Raw genomic sequence first — 19,716 nt, forward strand, 5'->3', positions numbered from 1 at the left:
TAGCTACAGACTTTGCATACCTAAGATCACTTCTCCATGCTTCTGGGTCACTTTCTTCTATCAGCTTACTATCCAGTGTATACGTGTCCTGACATTTATGTGCTAATATTTAGGGTTAATCCAGACATGAGCCTGGTGAAACAATGAGGAAAGCGTTCACAACGCACCCCGAGGTGAAATACTATTTCTTATGTCTGAGATGTACCATCAGCTTCCTGGAATGTAGCACATTTTTTTCTGCACAGATATCTGTACTATGCATGCTCACTTCCTCCAGTTTTCCCTGGTAACCCCACTTATGATCACTGGCATTTTCTAATCCCATGACCCTGTTTCATTTATCAACCAACAGAATAAAAAAAATAATAAGTGTGCATTTATTTTTATGTTCTCTTCCCCTACCTTTGCTCCCCGCAGAATAAACTTCACCAAGACAGAGATACCAAGCCCGATCTGGTGGTGCAGGCCTGTAATTCCAAGACTCCAAAAGCAGAGATGGGAGAGTTGCCCAAGTTTGATATCAGCACCGTGAGACTTTGTGTCAAGAAAAGAAAAGGAAAAAAAAAAAAAAAGCACCTCCCAAACAAACTAGTTATTGGTGCCTTGGACAGTCCCTAGCCCACAGCATGTAACCAAACACAGAATTTGCCAAGTACACCTTGAGATTTCAAATAAGAATTGCTATGTTACATATGAGAAAAGGACTTCTTTGAAAAAAAATTTCTTTGTTAAAAGTTAACTCAGAGTCCAAGCAAATGATGCCCCAACTGCACAGTATCTGAGCGCAAATGCTGTACACAGGGACACAACTAATTCAAGTCCACCGGTAAGCATCGACACACCTTGACCACACCCCGGCCTACTCAGTGTAAAACAGGGCAAATGCACCACAACGATGTTGTGATTAACTGTGGTGGTGTGTGTGTGTGTGTGTGTGTGTGTGTGTGTGTGTGTGTGTGTGTGTGAAACACTGCGGCACTCAGCAACAAACAGGCAGTGTTGATAAAAAGGGAGGTGACAGTGCTGTTACCACCATCATCACATTAGAGTCCCAAACCCATTTCTTATCATTTCCAAATAATTCATGGGAAGAATGGGAATCCACTTTCTAAGTCCCCCCCCACACACACACACAAAAAAAAAAAAACAGCTTAAATAAGAGTTTCCAGAAACCAGAGCATCTCTCAAAAGCAGTAGGGTGGGGTGGGCATGAAAAACTATAATTCTATTCCCCAGACACTTCATTACACAGTACAATAAAAATGTCCATAAAGAAAGCAGAATTCTAAAATTAGGCAGATTTACTTCAAATCAGTTCACACCAGCTTTTGTTGGAAAACAGAAACTTGTATTGTCCTTGTTAGCGGCTGGGAAAGGAGGGTCAGTTTTCTCTTAGAGTGAGTATAGCTGGCCCCTGACAGGTCAGCCAAACTCCAGTGAGGGTCCCACAGCCAACAACATTTGGCAGCAACAACTCGGCCTCGACAGGGTGAGGTGGGGGCTCAAAGCTGGGTGGAAAAAGAGCCTGGGAAGAGTTTGGGTAGGGAGTGGGGACAGGATCAAAATGCACCGGATGAAATCTGCAAGGAACTAACAAATAAAACTGAAAACCTTTCTACTGCTTTCACAACGCCCTGGCTGGAGAAAGCATGATGGGAACTGAGCATGGCTGAGCAGTCTGTGCACAGGGGCTGTAAGCATCATTCCTCTCTCATACTCCACAGGGTTCAGTGTCAATGGGGACTTTAAAAGTGTGTGTGCGCGCGCAGCGCTGCGCGCGCGTGTGTGTATGTGTGTGTGTGTGTGTGTACTGCTCCAAGTAGTGTCTCTGTGTGTTTGTTACCTCATAACAAACCTGCATTTATTAATCCCGTTTCCTTCAGTGACAGGATAGCCCAGGCCCTCTGAGAGTAAGAAAAACCAAACTTTAAAATCAAAACCACATTCCAAATGTCTTAAAAGATATTTTTTGTTCAATTCTTTCGTAAAAACATTGGTCACTATTTAACATACAGAGGCAACAAAATGCACCCAGTTCACATGCATCAACAAGTCAGTAAATCATAGCACATGAAGAACACAAATTCTGAATGAACAGTCCTCCAGCCGCTCATCAGACAGTCGGCTGTCGCTCCGGAGCTGACAGAGAACAGCAGCCGTGAGACAGGGAGGTCCAGTTTGGCTGATGTCCGATCCTCTGTGGCGAAAACACTCAACAAGGGTCCTAAGGAGTCATTCATTTAAAGGGGACCATCTTCAGGAATCACATCGTGCAAAGAACCATGTCAGGTCAGGACAAGAGCTTGAGAAAACGATACCTTTGGGTGAGGACAAAGAGACTTTGATTTTGTTTGTCTGCTTTTGAAAAGCAAGTACTTTAATGGTTCAAAACATTTCATTGATTAAACAGGATTCAAATTTTTTTTGAATGTCTTTCAATGTGAAAGTTACATCTTTCATGGTTTGACAACTCAGATAGATAGCTGAAGAGTTAACGAAACTGGCATAATTCTGTTAACAGGAATTCCGGCAGTAAGGACTGGGATATTTTTAAGAGAAAGAAAAAGGAAATCAGCAATCCAAAGTCCTTTCTAAACTCCAAGACAGGTTTCTGGAAATGGGATTTAACAAGAAGAAAAGTTAAGCACCACAATACAACACTTAAAAACAAAAACAGGAAAGAAAGCCACCAATACACCAAGGGCAGACACAAAGCACTCACGTATTTACACAGAAAATGAAATAAACATTCTAATCTGTCTATACAAAGGACGGACACAACACTCACATGTTCACACAGAAAATGAAATAAGCATTCTAATCCATCAGCCTGGAGTCCTCTTCCTAGCAGCCATGTGTGCTATGTGGAAGAAGACACAAAAGACAAACCTGTCTGCCATCTCCAGTCCTGGAATTCTAATTTGATCAAAGGAGAATGCTACTTGAGTATATGAGAATCTGATGGGTTTTTATACTATTTTTCCTTAAAATCATGATAAATGGACAGCACTAAATCATCCCTAAGTGCAAGAGGGGCAGTATGTGACACATTTTCTTATGGAAAAGAAATCTTCTTTAAAAAGAGCTCGAAGTAATTATGTGCAAACAAAATCCCAAACAAGACTTAAAAGGCATAGTCATGCTAAGTTTCTCTTTCCTGTCTAGTTAGCAAATATGAATAATTTTAATTCCCCAAAGAATAAACTCTAGCTTCAGTTCCTCTCTTCCATATGTTCAATTAGTCTGTCACATTTTAACGTATGTAGACCACACGGGAGAAATTTAAAAGGTTCAGAAAATTAAAACCTAGGCTTCCCACTTGATTTCATTCAGACATACAAGCACAGACAGAGGAGATTTCACCAACCATGTGCTATAATAACCACAGAAGAAAAATCTCCAAAAATGGGAGGAAGATTCTCTCCTCATGTTACATTTGACTAGACTATATAGCAAACAGCAAAATATGAAATACATGTTATTTCTAAAAAATTCATCCAAAAAAATCACAAAGCAAGATCTAATGAGATAAGGATTCTGAGCATGGAATATTTAGACTCATTTCATTCTGATGAGACAAAAACACTTTAGGGGAAAAAATCCTTCCAAAGTAATAGAACTGATCCTCACGACCCTTCCAAACACCACTTGAACTCTGCCACTTTCTCTATAAACCTTGAAAGCTTCCCTTTTCTATTTCCCTTAAAAAAAATTACCATGATTTCCAAAAGTCCTATCAAATTCCATAGTTCACACTAATTTCCTAATCTTTTAAAAGACAGTGAGTATTGAAGTACCGTCTTTCCCTCACAAACCAGAACTCACGGTGTCGTTAGTCAAAGTTGGGAAATGAAAGGTCAAAAGTCAACTAGAAATAAGTACACTTGTTAGCATATATGGGGTATGTAAAAGGAAGGCCGGAAAATTGCTCTTTCTGGCCCTTAAGACAGCATGGTTCAAAATTAAAATGAACCAGATATACTTAAAATACTTAAAATCTGTATTCATTTGGAATAGATGTGAAAGCTTTGAAAATGAGTGAAATCCTATGATTGTAAATGTTTACTGTGAAATAGCACAGAAGTGATGCCACCAGGCAGGGAGTCAAAATTTTAACTGATATTAAACATCTTAAATAATTTGGAGAAACCCTAGCATTGAATTATAACCATCAAGGAAAAAAAACATAAATAGGTATTTCCATGCATGTACATGTTACATAACAAATAAGCAAATCCCAAGTCAGTACAGTACAGTATCAATGACTAAAAGTTAAATAATATGTTGATACATAGAGAGGAGGAAACGATAACATATTGATGCCACTGATGAAAAGCATCTCAACAATTTACATAAAATGACACTAAATGGTTTTTAAAAAGATGTCATAAGAAGTCCAAGCCACAATAAGTTAGTGTTTCCATAATACATGCTGAATTATTTGATCCCGTATTTATACACTGTTACTGTCTTCGCCACTAAATGTTGTGACAGTATTTTTTAATGACTGAGGTACATTAGTTTACATCTTTTTATAGGTATTCTAAGATGATTAATTTGTCGTTTCCAGTTTTTCATCTTCTTCACCTCCTCCAAAGAAAAACAAAGGGAACATTCCTAGAATGCAGCCAATGGTCACCCCAACAGCCTTGCCCTACGGAAACAGAGAAAGCATTTCTTAACATCACGTATCTTTAACAGAGGCGTCCTTACACAAGCATTGAGGACAACAGTCAACTGCCACACACTGAAGCTTCTGCTACACTTGTATTCCTGCTGATTAGAGAAACCTAAGTATTAAAATAAGCTACCAAACACTCAACATGCCATTTTAAAGTTCAAAGGAACAAGGGAAAAGTTTACCATGAACATGACATCAAAGAAATATTCAAGTGGAAATATTTTTTTAATCATTCATATATTTTAATGTCAGAAGAACAGAACACAGGCAGGGAAAACATGCCAACTATCCTCAGTGTATCTGGATTTGATACCCTTCAATACTTAATCCCATGAACGCTTAGCTATATGAAGATACAGCCAGTATGTGAACATTTTTAAAGTACTAAAGTCTCAGCGGTATAACAAGAAGAAATTTGCTATGTCCAGATACTTATAGTTAGTCCTAAATTCTTATTTCGATCTCAATATTTTGTTCATTTATATTTTAACAGAAAGACTATTCTATTTGGCTCCTGACTGCCCTAGGATATGACCGCTGCTAAGAGACGCCCCCCGCCCCCCACTGCCCACCCACTCTGTTCAAATCACTTTCACTATTACCCAGGGGAACCAAGGGTCCCCTACTGCTCCCTTTAGAAATGCTGGAGCAAGATGATCCTTGCCTCCATTAATATTTCAATCCACTACTATTTGATCTTTCCTTCACTATCCGTCCACAGAAACGCTCAGAAATGACCACCAATGAACGACTACTGTATAATGGGGATCAGTTCCAGGATAACAAAAACCTTTGGGTGGTCAAGCCCTTAACTAGTCAAGCTGGATAACATTTTTAAAAAATCAGGTATACTTATGGAACTAAAGGGATAACAAACTATTTTTCTGAGAATGTCCAAGGCCTGGGTAACTTTTCTTAGCAACTCCACTCAAATCAATTATAGTCTCAAAACTGCCATTGCTAGCCACCAAGATTCATGCTCATGAGCCACACGACTTACCAGATGTGTGCTAACACGCGTTTGCCACATGTCAACTTGCTTTGGCGTAAGATCAGGAATTGATAGGCCTAACCTGGAAGCCAAAGCCTCAACGTAACCTGCAAGGCTTCAAGAAAACAAAAGAACAAGAGAATTGAAAGACATGCAAATGTCTTCATATAGTAAAAACCAATCACTACAAGGAAAAATGCAAGTTTTGTCCCTAGACTCCACTCTAGACAAAGCATAGAAATTTTATACCTTCTATAATATATAGAACTCTGATTTAAAAATACTTTCAAATCCACATTTAACACACAGTGACTCAGAGCATATAATCTCTATCTTTAAGAGACCAATCAAGGTACATAATTTTTTTTTATAAATAATTAAAACTGCTGCACTTACTTCAAACTCAAAGCAAAGTACTTGAACATATAATTTAATTTGATAACTATGATCAGAAAGTAACAGTTTTTAAAATTCATAAGACTAATGTACTTAAGAATGACAGCTTAAAACTTTTAGCCTAACCGGGGATTCTAAGTTGCCATCACTGATGGATATAATCTTGTTCTAAGTACTGTCGGGAGGAAAAAACTTGTCAATTATGCACACTGACAATCATAAGATAGATTCTGGCTTCGGATGTGAAGTGTTTGAAAATGTGCATCTGAGAACATAAAAAATGTGATGCTTGGGAGAGACAGTGTAAACAGAAGGGAGGAAACAGTTCTCAAATGTAAAAGCTCTTTATAAAAACCTTTACATCTCAATCTAAAGTTAAGTGGCTTTAGAATCTATCAGTTGGTTCTATTAATATATCAGAAAGCTATACAGAAGCTGCAATATTGTCAATATGAAGCTTGAAGTTTGAAAAACGGGAAATGGAATGTCAAAGAGGCTGTATCAAGATAAGATTTGTGTCAAGAATTCTAGAAATATAAAATCCCAATCATGGCCTTAAAGAAAAAAAATTAAAATTAGTTTTGGCCACAAACTCCAGTACAGATGCCTAATATCAAGGGTCAAATCACTTATAAAACTGTCTCTGCCTACTGTGAGCTGAAAGAGAATCTTATTAGATCCAAACCCAAATCTCAAAATATACCACTTGAGTAGCCAAGAAAGGGAGACAATGTCATGACAGAACAAGAGAGACATGTTTGTCCTAATATTTAATGCCAACTTCCCAGCTTTCCCAGGCCCAGGGAGCAGCCCAGGCCATCTGCCACCTGGAAGAAAGTGAGAAACATGGCTTTTCTCGAAGCAGCCATCCCCCATTTGTGTTATCATTCCTGGCATATGAAAGAAAGAAAAAATGGCCAAGCAAACATACGCTTTGGAGGCTGAGGTGTGGCTCAGTGGTAGAGCACATCCTTAGCATGCATAAAACCCTATGATCAACCTCTTAACATCAGTGAGAGGAAGGGAGGAGGGAGGGAAGGAGGTGGGGGGAGAGTGTTGGATATTACTTCCTTTGTAGATCAGTATCCTCAAATCTATTTATCTTTGGGGTTTTGCAAGTATATGGAAGTGGGGAAACGACAGAATTTATTTTTAATTCTCTGTTCCCATTGAAGACGTCCACAAAAATGTATCTTCAGTAAATAGAAACTCCATTTTGTGTACATTTTTATCATTTTAGGATACAACATAGTGTATATAACATAGTGATATGGGTCTATCCAGCCTCAGAAACAGAGTCAGTTTTACAGACTCATTGCCAACAACTGCATTTGATTTCCACCAAATATTTAGTATTACTGATTTAGAAATATTCAACTTAAATTTTTAGTTTTAGCACCCAAAGGAAAATAACTGTCCCTTTAAAAGGCTTGTTTATTAGAAAGGAATAAAGACAAGAACATATAAGCACGTAACTTCAGAAATGAATCATGAATGGACCTACCCAAGTCCAGCTAAATCTGAAACAAGATTTCCCAAAGCAGCAGCTGGAAATTTGAAAAACACACAATGAATTACCAAAACAAAGCCAGCAGAAGTCACAGTATTACATCACATGAGAGGCACTGAGCTCTGGTCTGCTGGAGTCAACATATTTCTCTGCTGTAACAACTATGTTAGAAGCAGCTCAGGGAGAGCTCTAGGCGCCAAGAGTTTAACAGACCACATAATCCTAAAATCAGAACATCCTACCTCCATTAATAGAGTGTTTACCTCTATAGCAGAAATGTTCTATTCTTACTTCAATATCAAAATTTCATTCTTGTGTCTTTAGTGTGGTATTTATTTCGGGGAATTTGGATAGTAGAAGCTCAGGAGCAAAGCTGCATAGGCAACTCCAAATTCAAGAAAGTACAGGAAGGAAAGCACTTCATTTAAATGTGTAGTGGGAACGCTGAGTTAGGAGACAAACTTGCCTTCACACAGGCAATTGAGTTGAGTAGTGTTACCCATAACTAACATAAATTAGTTACAATTTCTCAGGAAACAACACCTGCTATCTACAGAAACTAGGAACCAGAAGATTAGGATTAGAGATATCTAAACAAGTATCTCAATGAGCAAATCATTTCAAATAAATTGTCTTCTAAACCTAACTTACTGACATTTTTAAACAACATGCAGACAATAGAATTTTAACATTCACTATTATTAAATACCTGCCATTGTTGAAATTCCCAAAATAATTCCAATAGACAATTCGATTTGGGTTCCCTGAAAAGTAATTGGGAAAAAAATTAAAGCTGACATGGCCATCAAAGAATATCAAAGTGCTAATAAAAACAGACTGTGTAGTGAAATCAACATGCTGCTGCAACATAATTTCACACAAATATATCCATGAATGTGCACAGTATGTGAGGTGATTCACTTAATTCTTACACACACACATATGTATATGTATGTGTGTGTGTGTGTGTGTATATTCGTGAAGAAATAATCAAAACATTTCATCTATTAAAATTGAGCCTCCCTAAAAATAAATAGCAACACATGTAATAATTCTTCACTGAGAATCTAATTTCTTAATTCTACTTTTCTATCACACAGAAATAAGCTTTAAAACTCCTTGAACAAAAAGATTGACACTTAGATGCTAAACTCTGAAACACACTGTGCTATTATTTACTCCATTGAGATGTGAAAGACTAGATGATTCTCTAGGGAAGCTGCCATTAGTGAGACTTTCCTCAAAGCTTTTAGCTCCTTAGCCATTAGGCAGTGCAGCAGCGGGAAGAGTTAGTCTGACAAACCTACACTAAGAATGAGGACCACTGCATCCCACTGGATTTACTCACTGGGAGTCAGAGGTTCCCACATTTATCTTCCCCCCCTGGGGAAAAAAGAGGGGCTCATGTTTCCCACCCACTTTACAGAGGTGGAACCGAGGTGACGGAGATGCAGGGACTCTCCTGGGCTGTCACACACAGGAGGAGGCCCCAAGTCTATTTTGCTAATTCAGTTCCTTCCAATCCTTCACAAAAGTAAATGCTGTGGGATGTTCTGTATGCTGTGAATGTGTGTTACTATGATTGGTTGATAAATAAAAAGCTGACTGGCCAGTAGCTATGCAGGAAGTATAGGCAGGATAAACAGACAAGGAGAATTCTGGGAAGAGGAAGGCTGAGTCAGTAGACGCCAGCCCGCCATCCAGGAGGCAACATGTAATGGCAAACAGGTAAAGCCACAGAACACGTGGCAACATATAGATTAACAGAAATGGGCTGAGTTTAGTTGTAAGAGCTACTCAGTGGTAGGCCCGAGCTAATGGCCGAACAGTTTTAATTAATATAAGCCTCTGTGTGTTCACTTGGGTCTGAGAGACTGAAGACTGGGCAGAACACAGAACAACTTCAGCTACAGGTAAACTTCGTTTTCAAGAGTGCCCTAGAAAACTGGCATTGAAAATTTTTAAAAATTTCAAATCTTAACATGGGGGGGGGGGGAGGCTATCTACTGTGCTATATAAAATGTTCCGCTGCTCAGTCAGTACAGAGCACTAAAGCTGGATGTCATTTTCCTCAATTCTCTTGCCCTCTGCTTTCCTCTGCCCCTTGAAGACATAATTCTTGCTGAATATGACCAAACAGCCTGATTGATGCACCACTCTCCCAGGCACGAAACATTATAAACTTTTAAAGGCACCTAAAGTTAACAGACTTCTAAGGGAAATAAAAAAGAAAGCACAGAAAATTAAAAAAAAAAAAAAAAACACAAAGACACACGTTTTTCTTACATAAATGTAAAGATGTTAGAGCAGAGATGTGCACAGGCCACAGCACCCTTAACAGCAATGAATCATTGTCAATGACCCAAGAAAAACCTCTTTAAAAATATGCATCTGAAAAACTGTGTGTGAGCTGAAGACGTAGCTCTGTGGGTAGAGTATCTGCTAGCATGTGTGCTTTATCATTTGGTGAAATTTGGGGTGCTTGAAGGTCCTTCTAAGGGCATAAAACCTTCATATAAATTCAAAGATGTTTTGGGGACAATTTCCTACTTCTTTACTTTGTGATATATTTTTTAAAAATTAATAGATGAGATAGGAATTATGAATAAATCTAACAATAGTTATCAAAGTAACACTTTATCACCTCAGTTACACTTATCTTACAATTAATCTATTCTAAAAAAATTCCATCCTAATTGAATTGTAAAACAAAGCAATTCCCCAAATGACTAAAATATAAATTATGAAAAGCAATGCAGCAATATAAAAGTATAATAAGCTATATACCCTAAGGCTGAGTATTACTAACAGCTAATAAAGGTCTTCTTCACCTTATTATAATTGGCTATACAGAAGCTTGTTCTCATGGCTACAAAGAGGGTAGCAGCCAGGAATGCACATCTAACAGGAAGGAGGAAAGTAAGTTTATAATAACATGACAGGGCAGAAGACTCAACTCTTTGTCCTGTCTGGAAAACTCACATCTGCTCCACAATGTGAAAGATCATCTGTGCTTTAAAGTATGGTAAAGGGGTAAAAATAAAACAAAACAAACAGAAAGAAAAACACATTGCTAGGACAGAATGATTATTCATTCCCCTTTCAGAGAGTCTACCCTTGTATTATTTATCTATTTTAACGTCTGGGGTCAAATAAACCACTTCATTGGAAAATGTCACCCTCTCTGAAATAGCCTTCATTATAGGGACAGTCAAAATCATTCCTCTTCATCTGGTGTTGAAGTCAGTGATTTAAAACACTTGTTTCTGTAAAAACTGTATCCAAGGGGATGTATCCTTGAAGACAGATTTCAGTGTGAACAGGTTATTAGTGACTTGGAGTTAAGAATCTCAAGTCTGGGAAAACACTCTACTCTGATATACTAAGGAAGAATGAGGCATAGGCCTGAAGGACACAAAATAACAAAACTCAAGTGACTGGAGTCTCTGAGGTGCTCTGCTGGGTTTTTGCTCCATCTCCACACAGGGTGCTTTTTATAAGGCAGGGTCTGGTCTGGTCAGAGATCTAAGAAGCTATTAGCTTCCATACTCCTCTCTCCTCAGCCCACCCCCACACCCCCTACTTTGTCAAAGTGCACCATCTCTACACTGCCAACAGCAGAGGACAGTTTTCAGCATCTGAGTCTTCAGGGTGAGCCTTATTAAGGAAGTTTATTAAAACGTGGCTGAAGCCGGGCGGTGGTGGCACACGCCTTTAATCCCAGCACTCGGGAGGCAGAGCCAGGCGGATCTCTGTGAGTTCGAGGCCAGCCTGGACTACCAAGTGAGTTCCAGGAAAGGCGCAAAGCTACACAGAGAAACCCTGTCTCGAAAAACCAAAAAAAAAAAAAAAACGTGGCTGAAGCACTAAAATGTTGAGCGAAATAATGGGAAAGTGAAATATTTAGCATGGAGGTGCTCTCCGTCAGACAACCTGCTCGCGGGCACACAATCAACTACGACTTATAAACTTAACATAAAGGAGCTTTTAGTACAAGCAGACATGCTCTGCATTAATAACAGTAATTTAGGAGCCTGAGAAGAGCAGCACAGTTCTAAATACTTAACTACTCTTTGGACATCTGTAGACACGCAGATCAATTTTATTCTTATATGTACACTAGGGCAGCATCATCATCCGAGAAAACTGACCATTCTAGAAGTACATTCTAGGGGCATTTATTAAATGTGCATCAGCCTTGAGAAGTCTGGACTTGCCACAGCATGCTACCAAAAACCCTGCCGTGGTGCTCGTGACCCCAAGCTGTGCACAGGCCAGAGTCACTCCATGACTGCTGACAGTGGCCCCTGAACCTCTCTTAAGCCAGGGAGCAGCTGGACCCTCTGCGGACCAGGTCCTCATTAATCTGGATGCAAGCATAGAAAGACCCTGTAGCAATCAAATCATCTCAAGTGAACTGACTTCAGATACTCTAATAACACCTGCGGTCTGTAAAACAGCTATGTAAACTACTTTAAAACCTCTATTTTTATAACTAAATCTATTATTTATGTTTCTTCATAGTACAGGTAAATTCTAAAATACCAAAAATAAACGCTTCCATCTCCCCTCCCTTCCCACCGCCCCCACCCTTCTCCTCTCTTCCCCCATCTTTCTGAGTAGTTTCTTCAATAATAGCTAATAGAAAATTCTGAGTTAGATTCTGTGAAGCTGACAATAAGCTCTCAGAGTTCTAATTCAGAGAAGCATTTTTTTCCCCAAATGAATCTAAGTAAAAAAAACCTACCCCTCGAACTCCCAAACTGGTACCCAGAAAGAAATAAGTAATTTATACTTTTTCATCTTTCAAGGACTTAGGTAAACTTCAATCTATTTAGTGTTAACATCCAAGAAAGATGATAAAGGCACATTTAAAAGTTAGTAGATGCTTTGACTGAACTATGAGAAAATCATTATCTTTATATAAAATAAAAGTAAACAAACACTGGGAAAGTCTTAAAATACTTGTGTTTTAATCACTAATTTGTTATGAAAGTGTACCAATATTGGTGTCCACTAAAAGAGGTATCATTAATATGAGAAAGGCAAACCAGGCATTCCAGAGCTTGCAATGGTCACAGCAAAGGGGATTTCTTTTATTTACTTATTTTTCATATTATATGCCTTGGTGTTTTGCCATGGGTGCTGGGTTCCCTGGAACTGGAGTTACAGGCAGTTGTGAGCTGCAATGTGGGTGCTGGAAATTGAACCCAGGTCTTCTGGAAGAGCAGTCAGTGCTCTTAACCTCTGAGCCATCTCTCCAGCCCCGGGAGGTTTTTATAATACTACATAATGCAACAAAGGCAGAGGATGTTGTTAAGTGAATCTTAAGACATCTTTGGGTTAAATGTTGAAACTAAAGCCTTGACTATGCCCCAAAACACCTACTAAGATATTCTAGAATGAGAAAATTGAACAAGGAACTAATCAAAACCCTCTATATATATGTGATGACGAATCCCAACACGACTAAAGAACACCAGACACATTACATACATCTGCTCCTTAATAAAAATGTTAAAACAATTAAATAAACCATAAGCATTTGTCTACATGCTTTGCCAAAAGTTTTATGATTAATATACATGATGCTTTAAAATTGAACTTGCTCAATGTTAATTAACTTGATAGGTATAAGATATAAATTATTAGGAATATGTAGAGCACACTAATTTCTTTATTAACTCAAAATAGAAGTGGTGAAAGACTTACTGCAACAATCATAATTGCATTATCCAAAAAGCCAAACCCTATGAAAGGTATCGCATTGTGGAAGAATACTGAAAAACATCAAAACACAGAAAAATATATTTTAAAATTTTGATAACTGTAGAGGGACCCAAACAGGCCATGTAATTAAAGCTTCTAAACAGACTCAATAACAATCACAGATCCTGTTGCTGCTGTAAGTTTACTTACAGAAGCTACACTGGGAAACAAAACACAAATATGTAACACATAAAAACAATATTAGGCCTTTGTTTTCTTACCAGCAATGCATATACATACAGTTCATGGGAGAGTCAATTCATAAACACAGGAGGACACCACTTAAGCGACCCACAGCAGTCTACTTCTTTCTTGTGCCTGAGGACTATCACAACAACACTAATCTCGGTATTTGTAATAGTATTTTTTTTTTTAATGCCTACACTCAAATTCCAGGGAAGGTAACTGACTGCTTTTACTTCCCAGTCTACTTTCAAAAGAACTTTTAGGCAAAGGCTATTGCCTTCATCTGACATCTATGAGCAGTCTCTAACGTCTCAGAACCCACCAGGACTCCTAAGTGCTACTGGAAACTGTAAGAATCGGTATTTGCTCTGCATCAAACTGTGGCTTGAAGGCCTCTTCCTGCTATCCGGTACATAACCTGAAACCTGGGATATGAAAAGCAAAGCAGGAAAAACATGTTGTTGTTGTTGTTGTTGTTGCTGTTGTTTTTATAATCTAGCCTCACTTTTTCAAATTTGTATCTTCAGCACACTGTATAATGCTGAATGCTGAGTACACAGCAGATGCTAAAAAAATAATTGAGGACTACTAACCTGCAAAAGAAGCTAATTCCATAGTCAGACAACTGGAGGCATACTGTGAAACAAATTAAAGGCTGGGAACAGGAAAAGACTATTCTATTTGATCATTACAACTTCTAAGGCATAGCCAACGTCAGCTCAACGGACAGCTTTTTTCAATAAACATCAAGAATCTGAGTCTCATACTGTATTTAAAAGCAGTCCTCCCTTAAGCCAGCTGGTTATACTTATTAGTGACTTCAGATTCTTTTTTCTTTTAACACAATTAAATATACAATGTAATTAAAAATATAATCCAGAAGTTAGGAAAATGTGATATTCTATGGTGACTTCTCTACCATCAGGGAAAGCCAGTAGGCAGTAATTCTTAAAAAATTAACACTTCTATTCACAACTACTATCAAAGAAATACCATATTCAGCATAATAATATGCATCATCATGTATAGATTATTATAGTTACAATGGTAGTACACAATAGATATTTCAGGTCTCTGCTTGTCACAGTAACAATGTTTATGATGAAAAGCAGAATATCCCATTGTGATTATTACTGTGAAAGGTATCAAGATGTAAAAGTCAAATGTCACATTCATGAAATGGGATTCACCTGAAGACCCCAGTCTTACTTCTCTGGCTTTTCATCTAATCCAATTGGGCACCGACTGAACATTCGACTTTTTATAGTAAACAGCTTCCAAAACACGCACACAACCCTACCTCCCAACTACAACATAAACTCAATAGGTAACTAGGTACACGGGAAATTTTAAAGTCACCCAAAGAAGCCCACACAGTGAAGGGAAACGTGTAGGTGTATCTAGACACAGCCTTCTCCATGGCTTCTGGAACACAAATATGAGGAAATAACCAAGAAACAAGCTGAGATTACTTAGTGTTTGAATATGTGATGGCACCTCTAAGAATCCCTTAAAACAAGGTGTTGATGGCATTAAGGTCGCACTACTAGTTCATCCTGGTAGAAGTCTGGTCAGTAAAGCTAAGGCATACTGCCATACTAATCAACTAATGAACTATGAAGTAGGTCTTTATGTTTATATTTAAATAAATTTGTCTTATAAATAAAAATTTACTTTTAATTCAAAGGAGGAAAACAGTTTCTCAAAGAAAAAAGTATGCACTGAGCTCCCTACTGGGAACCCCAGCTGTAAAGATATATAAAACTTGGGTTCCACATCTCAGAGGATTTAGACATAGAAACCTAACCACATAAACAGTTAATTTCAACATCACCTACAAAAAATGGTAATAGTAACGCATGCACTATCGGTACCGGGTTAGGAGTATGGGCTGGGAGAATCAGGAAAGATTACCTGGGAAGAGAGATCTTAAAGAATTCTTAAATTGTTTTGGTTTTGGAGGAAAGTTACTAATTCCTAACATAAATTATATTCTACCCATGAGAGAAAAAAAGGAACTATCATTAGTTTTTTTCCTCGTCATTTGAATTTCCTTCCAGTGAAGAGTGATCTCCTACTAATTCGCTCTTTCTTCAACTCCCTCTGGCAAACACTATTCTATAGCTAAGCAGTTGTTAGCAAATCACGTTTAATATTTAATTACCTACTTAATTACCACCTACTCAAATTCACCGGTACACTTTTAAATGAGTCTTTTCTACTGTCTTTTAATAAGACCCTAAACTGTTTTACATCACTCCCATGTTAACCTGCAACATTCATATCCTAACAGAACATAGCTGAGCTCCATAATGAGGCTTCTTCCTCCTCAGACGAACTTCGCTTACTTTCGTCTAGCTACGAACGCTACCCAGAAACACTTTCTGCATCAGAGAACAGTTAGCCTGAATCTAAAATTAAGTTCTGCAGTTACCTAATTTAAATTTTGCCTAGGAAGTAAATATAACACACATTTTCCTGCAAATTAAGAAATCTTCTAACATAAATTTACTTTTATTACTAGATAAGAACATATAAAAATATTAGTTATCCCATAATATTATGATATATCTTCAACAATGTTTAGAGAGTACTCCTAGATGAAAAACAGGATAATCCATTCTACCAGAAAGGTTTAATTTGCTGACTTTTGTGCTATTATAAGAAACAGTTCCTTCAGGTCCAAAAGAGAGATGCATATCAGTTTCACAATTATAGAACCATTACCGTATCTCAGCTGTCCTGGAGTGGGTGGTTGAGCTTCCAATTTTTCTAAAGGGGAAGAAAGGGTACGGAACAAGAATTAGTTACTACGGTAGAGCAACAGACTTAGGAAATGCAAAGATATATTTAGGTTAGTTGATCAAAATCATCCATTTTAAAGAATATTGGTTTGGAGTAAATGACAAGATCAGGCGCTAAGCAGCTTCAGCCATATGTTGTGGGTCACACACATGGGCTCTCTTCTATTTAGGTCATGACAGCACTATGCAGGAGCCCATGTGCGTCTGTTACAGTAGAATCACATCCCAGAAACATAACTTGTCTTTAAATGGAAACTCTGGATGACTTAACAAATGTCCAATACTGACAACAGAAAAAAAAAAAGACACTCAAATATGCTTATATTAGTTAGTTTATTTGTTTAGAGATGGGCTTATTATGCAATCCAAGTTGGCCTTGAATCCCCAATCTTCTTGCTCCACATTCCAAGTGCTGAAATAACAGTCCTGTGCTGCCACAGCCACTTGGAAATCACATTTTAAAATCAATGTCATTACAACAATGGTGTTACTGGCTTGTATAATGTCCATTTAACAATACACTGAATTTTTGAATTTTTCAAAACTGTACTACTAGAATAAGTAGTCTACACACTAAAACAACCAAAAAAAGGTATAGTGTTTTCATTTAAAATAACAAGTAATAATATATCATTTATAATGTATGGCAAACACTTGATCTTTAGTCAAAAAGCTAAGAGGCAATATGTAATATATGACATAAAGTTTTTCCAAGTATTAACAAAAGCATCATGTCATTACATTTAGAATAATTTAGGTAAATCTAGATAAATAATTTAAATAAATTTAGAATTATTACATGCAACTAAGCTAATCACTCAATCACAACACCTCACCATCTGTGAAATCGGAAAGGGTCAGTACTTCTACCTGCTCTTTCCTCATCCAGCCAAGTGGAATGAGTTGGTCACAGAGAAGAACCTGTATAGATTTGTTTCCCAGAGGGCTCCTATATCGAAAGCTTGGTTCCCAGTGCAGCAGTGTTCAGAGGTGGGACTTGGGGGAAGGGCCCGGCTCACTGGGGCCCTGACTTCATCACAGATTCATCCTTTACAGAGCTGTGGAACTGTGGCGTTGTTGGGAGGAGGTGGAAAGTAGGATGTGGGTCCTAACTGGAAGACACGCCTGGAAAGATACACCTTCTTTGTGCCCAGCCCTTCCAGTCTCTGCATCCTGGCCACCATAAGGTAAGCTGCTTTGCTCCATGTCCTTCTGCCATGATGGTCTGTCTGTCTCATCATCACCCAGAAGCAATGGGGCCAACCAACCACGGACTGAGCCATCTGAGACTGTGAGTCAAGATGAATCTCTCCCTTAAGTTCTTTTTCTTATATTTGGTCAAAGCCGCAAACACTGAGGAACACGGTGGAGAAATATTTTCCATCACATTTTGAGAAGAGACTAATACTAAAGACAAAGCCTAACAAATAAAACCAAAAGAGGAAGTTTCAGGGCTGGAGATCTAGTCCAGGGATAGATTGCTTGTACATCAAGTACAAGGCTATAGGCTCAGTACCTGGGAGTGTCAATCTTTGAAACCAAAGGGAGAGGAAAATTGAGAATTATAGACCAACTTCCTTCATGAACACACTTATTTGTAGTAACACAAATACTAAAGTAATTTAATATTAAGAAACTAATTTCTGCCAGGCAGTGGTGGCACATGCCTTTGATCCCAGCACTCAGGAGGCAGAGGCAGGTGGATGTCTGTGAGTTTGAGGTCAGCCTGGTCTACCGAGTGAGTTCTGGGACAGCCAAGGCTACACAGAGAAACCCGGTCTCAAAACAAAAACAGGATAGCTTGTACAGTACTGTAACTACTAAGTGTTTGGGTAGCAGCTCCACCTTAACCTCTGGCACCCTGGCATCCCTATACCCAAAGAGTCTGGAATGTTCTGGTGGAAGATCCACCTGAACTCCCCTCCCCCATCTCTTACCCCAAACCCACCCCTTCAAAGCCCACCAAACACAGCTCCTCCTCCAGAGAGGCTCAAGACCACTCCCCACAGGGTATATAAGCCGCATCCCAGAAAACAGACATGTGGTTCTTCCGGTCTCCTCTCTGAGGGGCTGGGGAATCACCGGGGAACGCTTTACCCATTAAACCTGGGCTTTTCCAACTCAGTCTGATTTGGTTTAATTTGAATTGCTGAGTCGGCAGAGAGGCCTTCAGGGTGCAAAGACTTACCACTAAGGAGTAGTTCATTTTTATTCCTTAAGGATTGGGATACTGTGCCATATCAGAATCCGCCCTGTGAAGCAGCATTACTATTATCTAAGAAATGTAGAACTGAAGCAAGCTGCTATACAAACCACACGTGAATCAGAAAATAACATTTCCCTCCTATTTCAGAAATAAAAATTTGTTTAACCCAGACGCTCTTAAATTTGTTATATAAATATGGAAGCTTTATACTGTGTTCATGTAAAGAAAATGGCAAGTTAGAGAAGAGGAGAACAAAGAGAAACAAACAAACAAACAAAAACAGAAAAATGCAGTTTTTTTTAAAGAAAAAAATTGGCAGTTTGGTGTCAAATAGATTTTTTTCTCTTTCTTTTTTGTCTTTTTCTTTCTTTCTTTCTTTCTCCCTCCTCTCTCTCTCTCTCTCTCTCTCTCTCTCTCTCTCTCTCTCTCTCTCTCTCTCTCTCTCTCTCTTTCTCTCTTTGTTTAAATCTTGAGAAGAGCCAGGCGGTGGTGGTGCACGCCTTTGATCCCAGCACCAGCACTTGGGAGGCAGAGGCAGGCGGATCTCTGTGAGTTCGAGGCCAGCCTGGTCTACAGAGCGAGTTCCAGGACAGGCACCAAAGCTACACAGAGAAACCCTGTATCGCAAACAAAAAAAAAAAAAAAAACAAAAACAAAAACAAAACAAAACAAAACAAAAAAAATCTTGAGAAGAAACCTAGGCCACCCCGGAAGCTGGAGCCTGAGGCTGCATTGCGAGAGCACACATTCGTCAGCCCCGGCGCCCTCTCTGCTTTACTGCTCAGCCATTCCGGAGGTCCCTGGCCCTTGAGTCAGCTCACTGGCAGACGGCAAGCACAGGGCCAACCGCCTGAGACAGCAGAGGAATCATCCCAGCTGCACCCGATGCTGCTTGGCACGAAGGTTCCAGAATCCCTTGGTTATGCTCTAGAGTTTACTTTGAATTCTCAGCCAATTGTTTGGTTGTTTTTTCTTCTGTATCTAAAGTGGCATCTGGTGGGAGAGGAAATTACTAACTGTAGGTTAGGTTCTAATAAACTGAACTTCAGTTAATTAGGTTTTTCATTTTGCTATACTGGAAAATATCCAAGAAGCTTTTTCATTGGTAGAAGCTCTTCCAGTAGCCCAAAGGCAACTAGTGAAACCACCTTTAACCCCTGCACTGCACGCAGT

General features: G+C 38.7%; 1 protein-coding gene across 1 annotated transcript in view; it reads right to left on the reverse strand.

The window, feature by feature from the left end:
• Window positions 1–1,951: 1,951 nt before the first annotated feature.
• Tmem65 (transmembrane protein 65) overlaps window positions 1,952–19,716 on the reverse strand; it is a 39,639-nt gene continuing 21,874 nt past the window's right edge. Inside the window, exons 2-7 of the mRNA XM_052747862.1 lie at window positions 16,261–16,305; window positions 13,291–13,358; window positions 8,288–8,342; window positions 7,573–7,615; window positions 5,682–5,787; window positions 1,952–4,654 (exon numbers count right to left, since the gene is read on the reverse strand). Coding sequence (XP_052603822.1) covers window positions 4,553–4,654; window positions 5,682–5,787; window positions 7,573–7,615; window positions 8,288–8,342; window positions 13,291–13,358; window positions 16,261–16,305 — 419 coding nt within the window. The 3' untranslated portion in view covers window positions 1,952–4,552. The remainder of the gene's footprint in view (window positions 4,655–5,681; window positions 5,788–7,572; window positions 7,616–8,287; window positions 8,343–13,290; window positions 13,359–16,260; window positions 16,306–19,716) is intronic.

This window comes from Peromyscus californicus, unplaced genomic scaffold (genome assembly GCF_007827085.1).
Source record: "Peromyscus californicus insignis strain IS unplaced genomic scaffold, ASM782708v3 Scaffold_20__1_contigs__length_68692818, whole genome shotgun sequence".
Taxonomy (NCBI): domain Eukaryota; kingdom Metazoa; phylum Chordata; class Mammalia; order Rodentia; family Cricetidae; genus Peromyscus; species Peromyscus californicus.